At 33.5% G+C, this 10,078-nt stretch overlaps 1 protein-coding gene across 1 annotated transcript in view; it reads left to right on the top strand.

Annotated features, from left to right (window-relative positions):
- The first annotated feature begins 2,652 nt into the window (after nucleotides 1-2,652).
- LOC133205614 (proline-rich transmembrane protein 1-like) overlaps nucleotides 2,653-10,078 on the top strand; it is a 45,097-nt gene continuing 37,671 nt past the window's right edge. The window contains exon 1 of the mRNA XM_061341453.1: nucleotides 2,653-2,706. Within this exon, the coding sequence (XP_061197437.1) occupies nucleotides 2,676-2,706 (31 nt within the window). The 5' untranslated portion in view covers nucleotides 2,653-2,675. The remainder of the gene's footprint in view (nucleotides 2,707-10,078) is intronic.

Below are 10,078 nucleotides of genomic sequence, written 5' to 3'. Positions count from 1 at the left end.
CAAAGAAGTTTTTTTCCAGTTTAACCCATTGGTAATCGGGATTTGTGTTTTTTAAAATTTTGATATGATTTTTTAAATCAGGTTTTCGTAAAATTGCCAATCCTCCAAAATGACGTTGGTTGTGTTTGGATGCTGCTCTACATATTGTATGAACATGAAATTGACCAATATTTTGAATATTTAATTCATTACCCAAATGAGTTTTAGCCAACAAAACAAGATCATACTTGTTAATTTCTTTTATAAACAAGGGATCTTGTGTTTTGTCATAGTATTTTGACTTCAACCCCCCAGTGTTCCAAAAACACATTTTGATAGATGATTTGAATCCTGTGTTATTTTGCATTCTATTAATTTAAAACAAACTTGTTTAAAATAGTCAGCAAAAGAGTAAAGTATTCTTCAATGTAGTATAATTAATAATCTACACTATATCAACTATAACTTGGAATGAGAGTTTAGTATCTTAAACCTCCAAATCAGTAAAGGAAAAAAAAATGTATATACAAGTATATGTATATATATACAAAATATATCAAACAAAAGAAAAAAAAACAAACACAAAAAAAAAAAAGCCTAAGACTAGTTACACTACAATATAGCTGATACTACATACTATCTGTATGAATGTAAGAAAAATGTGTAGACAATATATAGAATCACACTTTATACATATCAGAATGAGCTTTTTATCTTTTTCCATTGCCTCGACCTCTGCCACTTTGTGGTTTTCTCCCTCTTGATGCGCTCCTTGGGCGTCTTACAGGTAATGGGATGTTCAGCATGGAGTGAATGGCTCTTTTTAAGTTCACCGCCAGTAAGGATAACCCTTTGTCATTTAGGTGTACGCCATCATCTCTAAGGACATCTTGGTTTGGGTTCCCGTGTACCAACATGTTATTGTGATCTGCCAAAGTAGTTCTGTTTTCACCTGTGAATTTCTGTTTGAGGAGGGCATTTATTATCTGCCCATTGGTTGAATGGTTCATGTCATCACATCTTGGTGTAGTAAGCGAAATCACAATTTTAATTAATGGCCACTTGCTGCAGATTTCAGAGGTCAGTTGAAACAAACTATCGACGCATGCTTGTGGTGTTTTAGACCTCAAATCATTAGTTAGGGAATGGAGCACAATAAGTGTTGGTGGATCCACAACTGATGATAAATACTGGGATGTATCCTTAATGGTATACTTGATAATTTTGTGTATACCCACAGAACTTGACAACTTGTCTTCCTTTATGCCTTCCACATTTGAGGTTCCAATCAAAAGTACAGTAGGACGTTGAAGGCTGTCAATGTCTTGCATAGCTGACTGAAACTGGGGTTGATGTACGCTTCCTGAAAACTGTATTTTCATTTTATAATTTCATCTCTTGCATTATCAAGTTTCATGGACAATTCTTTTAAACTGTTATTTAGCCTGTCAATTTCGTCATTTTTGTCTTTTATTTGCCTTGAAAACACTTCTTGTTCTTCACGGGCATTTGAGATAGTTACTGTAAGTTGTTCTCTCGTTGCTTGGAGTATATTTTTTTCCGTTACCAGTAGTTTTTCTAGCTGCTCTTCTCTGAGTGCCGCATTGCTTTTTTCAAGTCGAATCTGAACTTCTAGGTGGGTTTTCTCATCTCTAATTGTTCTGATTTTATTTTGTAGTGTATGGATCGTTTCACCTGACAATTCTTTTGATTTTTCTTGTTTTTTGTCGCACAATTTGTTGTCAATGTCTGTTAATGTCTTTTGGATTTTCTCTGTATTTGTAGCTACACTTTTTCCTAGTTTTAGAAAAGATTCTGCAAATACGGATTCTAGTCTTTGGATATTAGCAACGTCTCCTACCTGGGTTTCAGTACTTTTGTTGAAGGATATGCATTCCGCGCTAAGACTCTGTGAATTATTGCTACTTGAAAATAATTTTGGGATTTGTTTCTTCATGTTTTTCTTCTGTGTCGCTTTCCTGTAGCGTTTTAAGAGGACCACAAATTTTTGTACTATTCTCAAAATTATTGGGAAGTCTTTCACAGCAAAATCATTGTGGCAAGTTCCTTGAACTTGAATAAGTCCTGACTTAATGAAGAAAGTAACTTTGTAAATTCTTTCATTATTTAGATTCTTTACATCAATTGTTACTTTCTGTAAAGGTTGATGCGAGGATATGGTTGAGGGGGTGTCGACCCAAGAGACGTTCTTGTCATTTTGTTTTCCCATGATGTCATAGAAATAAATATGTAGGGCTTTAAGCCACGCTTGAATTCTTTCGAACGTGGTTCTATATGCAATCATTCGGGCTTCTGTCTCATAAATTAAATCGTACTATCTATCTCTTCAAATAGACAACGATTAGATTTGTCCGTAGTGGGTTCTGTCATATTTGGCGGGAGACAGTCAGCAGAGTAATGTTTCTCTAGATCGTCATTTTTTAGAATTTCTACAATGATCGGGTCCCCAGATCTGATATCCATATTATTTTTACCTTTTCGACGACAATATTCACTAGGTCTGCCTCTGTTGGAGGTAATATATGGCTGATAAAAAGCACAAATCTCAATATTTGTTCCGACCTTCCATTACCGGAACCGGAAGTATATAAATTGTACTGTTTTGATTCAGAGGCTTAAGTTTCGGAAATTTACAACTAACAAAACATTGCATTATTCAGAAATTTTGAACAAAGATGTCTAGCGGACAGAAATACGAAGGGGATCGTGAGTATTGCTTGTCGTTAAAATACGCTTAACAATGAGAAGGATCAATATTACTACTTAACTTGATTTAAAAAAAATTAGCTAACAGCTGTATACTTAGTATTCAGGAATATGACAAGGACACATACTTGTACTTCAGATTTACGAGGAAGATAAATTAAGATGATCGAAATCGAATATTATAAAAGTGATTTAAAATAAAAATGTACACTTTTGTCTAAAGTCTGTCAACTGTTTAAATATCACACATGCGTTGTGTCATCGTCAATAAAAAGTATAGTTACCCGTCAGACCAACGTTGTACATCACACCTTCGATGATGTAGAGTAAAAAATTATGATTCAAATTCTAAATTTTACAATTTGGTAAAAAAAGTTGACGAATTGAGCAATGTCATTACGTTTAAATTCAGTAATTTGAACTTGACCTTTGACAGAAAGTGAATGTGATTTAGACTTTTGGTCATCATCAATTAACCTAATAAGTTTGAAACTAATAGTTCAAATAGTACATACTCGACATACATGTATTGCATCCACAACACTGTTGTTAACTCTATTAACATCTCAGACATTGAATGCAAACGTCCGATTTTGCAAACTTGATAGAAAGTTGCATACTAGTATATCAAACATTTGTTGACAAATGCCACATAATATGAATAAGAATTAATTTTGGTTGACGGATTTTTCTGTTATTACCCGATCATGACAAGGAGCACACGGCGGGTGTGACCGGTCGGTAGGGGATGCTCACTCCTCCATGACATCTGATCCCACCTCTGATGTTTTGAGAGGCCCTTGTTTGCTCTGCTCCAATATTTGTATTGTTTAATGGACTTTTGATCTTGAATACTGTTCGTCATCTCCATACATTTTATTTTGAAAAAAAGTCAGCAGTAGTATAATTTTGGTAACTTTGATCTTGACAATGGCCGAGTTGTAAACGAGGATAATTTTAACCTTGAAATTGTTTAAGTGATGTTTTTCGTGCCAAGGATATGTAAAATCCGACAGTTTTTGCGTTAATTTTGTATGGACTTGTATAGGCACTTTCCCCACACAATGAGAATAGACCTTAATTAAACCCCCTCCCCAACAACCACGATTTAAGAATTTGAGTTTTGTGAGTATGCATATTCCTATCTTTCTATTGTTTTTTAGTGATTTTTTTCTTCTTGATCCCTTGTTTGATAAAACGATGTTACATATAGCTGCAGTTCCTTAATATAAGCTTACCCTTGCCGTGTTTAAAATCTTTGATTATGTGCCAAATGAGAGACAAAACAATATTAAAAAATAGTCAAAAATATCCTGATTGGAGAGTTTAATGTCAGTTTCATGATCATGAAAAAGTTTTCATGCACATAAGGTAGACTTGCATTTCTGTACATTATCTGTGATTGTATATTTAGAATGGAGCCTTGGGTTGTCATTCTTTACTAATAATATAATATTACATATTAAGTATTTTCACACAACTGTTATCTGGGTAATCTGGAAAAAAATTCTTACATCTTACTCATAGACTATTTTAAAAAAAATTAAATGTGATGTTTCTCACGTCAAGTCCAGATGAAAACATATCAAGAGTAAACAGTTAAGGTTGACTTATCCCTAACAAAAAATCCCATGATGTTCCCATTCAATTCGTATCCTGTCGTTTATCTCTTCCTTGTTATTATTTCTGCTTGAATAAACGTATTTATGACGATATTTCAAGTTCGGGGTGGGGACAACCTGTATGTTTTGCAATACATTTTGATGAATATACTAGAAAAAAAATCTAAAAGAAAGGTAAAGCAAGGCCTTTAAAAATCCATCAAAATTCATCGGAGCTATATCATACACTCTCCTGGAAAAGTAACATTTTTTTTAATATGACATGAGTAGCAAAAAGACTTTTTTTCTTTCTACAGGTAAAACGTCCTTAAAAAAAAACACGCACAAAAATATAAATTGGCAATAAACATTATCATGGAACAGTGTGTGATCATTTATTAAATGTGGCACTTTGAAACTCAACGCTAATGAAAAACCAGAAAGTTTAGATTGTTTTTCTCTAATCAAGAATATTAAAAATGTTGACGAAAGTAAATATTTTAAATCTGATTACTCACCGATATATCTTAAAATTAAATTAAATAAAGTGACACATGGAAATTGGTTTATAGAAATTATTTACTCAGTTCTCATATGAAGCAGGATTTATTCAAAAACTTCTACATGAGAAGAAGAAAACACTTAATGTGGCCTTCAACTCGACATTTAGATATATCGACGACGTATTATCAATTATCAATAGTTACTTCCATTCATATGTCGACTCGATAATTTCAAGTGAGCTTGAAATAAAAGATACCACAGAGTCTGATATATCTGTTTCGTATACGGATATTTTATCTGAAAAAGACTTTAACCTAACGACAAAGCTTTATGATAAACTTGATGACTTCATTTTCTCAATCGTCAACTTCCCTTACTTATGTAGTAATATACATGTACCCTTATAACCTGCAGCTGCATATGGGTTTTTTGTCTCCCAGTTGATTCAATATGCAAGAGCATACTCTACGTATGAACAATTTCTAAAACGAGCCAAGCTGAAAATCTTAATTATATAAAAAAGAATGAGAGAGAGAGTTATTCAGAGATAGAAAATCTCATTATAATCCAGCAAATATTTTTGTTTCAAAATATCTTTTTGGCATATCATTTCGAATAAAATTTTGCATTATCATATCTCTGCAATCAAATTTGAAATCTATTATTAAATCACTGCCAAATCCAATTAAATCATTCATTAGTTTGTAAGTGCTCAATAACATATTGATAATTTTTTTTATTTATTTATTTTGAGAAATTAAATTTCAATCATCTCGTGAAATGGCTTGAACAAATAGTATATTATGTAAAATATAATATTTTTTCTACTAACATTCATTATACTTGTCTCTGAACATTATCCTATAAAAAAAAATGTAGACGATACCAATATATCGGTAAAATAACCAGCCTCAAGTACATGTTAAAATAAGTTTCCGTGAATTTTAACTTTGCAATATTACTAAATGTTTTATTTCTAAAGAAAAGCGAAACAGCATGATATTTCGTGCAGGAAAGTGATAAATTGAAATATCTGGTAAATCACAGGGGCTTCCGGGGGCTTCCAACAGGGCTTCGCCCTGGACCTACTGGGGGCCTCAGGGCGGCCCCAGACCCTCTGCCGTTCTCTGCGTACACTTCACTCCCATTCTGGCGACGCGCCTGATTAAAATCTTTGAGTGTGTGCCAAAAGAGAGAAAAACACTGTTATAAACTAGACAAAAAATCCTTTAGGTAGAGATTCAAATCAACTTCTGAGATCATGAATAAGGTATCGTGACCTGAGGTAAACGTGCATTTATGGACACAATCTGTGAAAAATGTAAATTAATTAAAAATGAAAAAGAATTAGATTTATTAGATTTAGGATGAAGACTTGAGAACTGAAGACTAGTTTTATTTAGCTTTAATGTGGAGACATATCTATTGAATTCAATGATTTTGGAAAAACTAAAATCTTGTATTTCTCACGTAATTCTTCGAATGGCAAGTTGAGATGTAAGTATCAGGAGTAAATCTACCCTCATCTATTCAATGTATACTTATCCTGTCGCTAATGTCTTCCTTGTTATTATTTCTATTTGTCAATGGAATACATGTATTTATGACAGTATTTCAAGTTCGGGAGTGGAACTTCATGTAAAAACTCTATGATCAGAATTGTTCGGAAAACAAAGAGGTCGAAATATTCAAAAGGAAAGAGATATTGAGATAGGAAATATAAGCTTTCAATACCCTTCTGTGTACAAATGGAACATAACTTTGCTTTCATATCATTTCGTGCTCAAATGAAAGATAACTTTGCCTTCAATACCCTTTCGTGTTTAAATGAAACATAACTTTGAATCTTTTAAGGCCTAACGTACTCTGTTCTGAATTTCTTCCCAAAAAAATCCCAAAATTGATTTTTATCAACAACGAAAGTATAAGATTCAAATGGAAAACGGTTTGACCTATAAAGTAAAATTAATTTGGTGTCTAACCATGTTATGAAGAAAAAGAAAATTTGACTCAGTAAATAGAAAAAGCACTTATTTATTATCACAATATAAAATTTAGAATATGAGGTATGTATGAAAATGATATTCTATCACGTTGTTTATCTATGCTTGTAAAATAAATGTGACCATCAGCTAGAGTTATCCTTCTTTAATTTTTCCCTTTTTTTGAAAAAGAAACTAGAGTGTTCCAAGGAACACATGTGTCGCCTGCTTTGTAGCTTCATTAAAGGTGTAAATAAATCTTAGAGAGGTCAGCTTTTTATTTACTATAGGCATGATTGACTGATAGTTCATGCATTTGCCTGCAAAGAAAAAATGGCATCCATGGATAGTATAAGTCTGCGATAGAATCTGACAATCAAAGAAAATATGGTATCACAACCTCAAATGAATAATTAAATTGAAATTATTAGAAATGTTGTCATTTTATTAATACGTGTTTCGAACAATCCTCCAAAATTTTTACTGCAATTGTCAGTCTACACGATCCATTGTTGAATACCGATCCTGATGTATTTTTATGGTATTTAAATATGCCTGTGTGGTAACTGAATAGCACATAGTTTCGAAGTATTTTTTTCATGATCTAAATCATTCAAAAGAGATTTCAGTCTGTCTTTACTGCAATTCTCAGTCTACAAGATCCATTTTGGAATACTGATCCCGATGAATTTTCATAGTATTTAAATAAAAGTTTGTCTGGTATAAATGTTTCTGGCATAAATGTATAATAAAGTATTACTCATCAAATAATATGATTCGAGCAAAAAGTCTATAGTAGCATTTGAATAATTTGCTCTGAAGTGCGAAAAAAATTGTATTTTCCTATATAATCCTATTGTAAACGCAACTGTATTTTGAGATGGTCCCTAAAAAATAACTAGACGGTAAATTTTCAATAAACTTGGCATGTATGCTGGAGTGTAAGGTACATAAGGAATAAAATTAAAGAGTTTTTCTAAAGTAGTTTTCACACAATAAAACCCCAGTCGGCCCCCTTAAATGTCAAAAATATGCTGAATATGGCACTATGAAATATTTTTTAAAAGTTGGTCAAAGGTCAAGGTCAAAGGTCAGGAGGTGGGTAACCATGGTAATTTACAGAAGCCATAGTGCCAAGCATTATTTGAGCAAAATATCAAATCCATACCTCTTACAGTTCTTGAGATATAGGATGTGACAGACAGACAAACAGACAGACACCGGATAAAGTGATCCCTTAGTGCCGCTCTGCTCTGCAGACGACACAAAAATACCTTAATAATAAATAATACTCTACGTATTAACTGTCAATTTTACTTCATTTTAGTTCACAAAAGGAAATAGAAATTTTTTAAGTTGTAAAAGGGAAATAAACATGGTGCAAATGTTTTAGACAGAAAACTATCAAATATATAAGCAAAAGAAAATACAAGGCAAAGTTGGAAACATCTTAACATTCACCTAAAGAGTGTGATTGTCATGTAGGATAATAACAACTAATGAAACAAATGTTCGGATACATTTGGATTTCTTCATAAGTTATCAATCTTATCAGAGGGACATTAGACCTTAGAGTTTGAATACTTATCAATCACTATATAATTATATGAAGTGTGCACTTCATGAGTTGAGGTACACATATTGTTGATCATTTTGTGATATAACAACGATTTAGGAAAATCAGGGCATATTTTACAAATACATATTGAAGGTATGTGCCAGAGGAAGAAGGAAAAAGAAAGATTTTTTTTTTTTTTTTTTTTTTTTTTTTTTTTTGGTGTTGTTGTTTAACGTCCCTCTCGAGAATTTTTCACTGATATGGAGACGCCACCACTTTCGGGTGGAGAGCTGCAAATTTTGTCCTATACTCGGCACTTAGGGCCATTGAGCAGTGAGGGGTCTTTTTCGTGCCAGCACCTACTGCGACATGGGACCTCGGTTTATACGGTCTCATCCATAGGACCGGTCTCCACGTCCCACAGTAGGATTCGAACCCGTGACGCAAGGATCAACTCCTTACTCCGCGACTCTAGAGTAGACGTTCTAACCACTGCGCCACGCGGGCGACAAAAAGAAAGATTGATTGATCGTTGTTCATCGTCCCATTCCAGAACTTTTCACCCATATAGAGTTGTCCCCATATACCGTTGAAGGGCTTCAAATTTAGAACTTTACTCGGCATTATGGTTATTGAGCAGTGAGGGTTCTTTATCGTGGCAACTACTTTCGTGACAAATTCTCGATTTGTTAAGCTATCGTGCAAAGTCTTCAACCTATTATACGCTATAAGCGTAGCGGTGTCCGCCATATTTCTATCCTCTGCGATAGTTACAATTCCAATATAACCTAAATTATGAGCATCGGATTCAATTATTCATGTACATGTATATATAAATTGTAATAATAAGTATTTGAAGTCTTGAAATCACTTTACAAACATGCAAATAACTTCATCTTGTTCTACATATTTTTTTAGTGTTGAGCTTCCTTCCATGACATTCAAACGAACTTCATGCATTGATACCTTACTATCATGAAAGTTTCGATGGAACTTCGTGCTGAGAGAGAGAGAAGGGGGATTGAGATTTTGTAAGCAAAATGAATAATTTTTTCCTTTGGTATTACTTGTTTCTAAAATACGATATTTCAAATAGAAACAATAGGTAACTGATGATAAACATTCGTTTTATGGAATTTTTTCAAATAATTACTGGTCACATAATAGCAACGAGGTGTGAAACGATTTAAAACAGAAAACCGGATTGTCCAGTTTTGACAGATCACTGTTATTTACAAGTTTCAGGCGTGTGTGGACCATGTTGATGTAGGCGAAAGGCAAAATTTAGATAAAATATTGAATTTCATACTTTTATAAATTATCATTTGTTTTACTCAAGGTGGGATTTCCAGTTATCAAGCTTGTACTATCTGTATCTTGGAAGCAATGTAAAAATTGGCTGTTTTTCTTTGGTAAATATGTCATCTGTGAGAAAAAAAAAATCACCAAATTAATTATCAACATATTGTCGCCGTCAGAGTAGCTCAGTCGGTAGAGCGCTCGCTCCTTGATCGGAAGGTCGTGAGTTCGAATCTCAGCCACGATTGACCTAAGTCGATAAAAAAAAAAATAGGTAGCAATTGTTCCTTCGTCAGGCGCTCGGCATTTTGCTGTAAAAGTTGCGGGTCTTAAAAACCGAGGCCCCGTGTCACGACAGGCGTTGGCACGATAAGGATCCCTCACTGCTCAATGGCCCTTTAGACCGAGTAAAGGTCTAAATTTGAAGC

The sequence above is a fragment of the Saccostrea echinata genome, unplaced genomic scaffold (assembly GCF_033153115.1).
Source record: "Saccostrea echinata isolate AGI-Se365-2 ecotype Australia unplaced genomic scaffold, CSIRO_AGI_Sech_v1 ptg000054l, whole genome shotgun sequence".
Lineage (NCBI taxonomy): Eukaryota > Metazoa > Mollusca > Bivalvia > Ostreida > Ostreidae > Saccostrea > Saccostrea echinata.
This window is presented reverse-complemented; position numbering and strand designations above follow the sequence as displayed.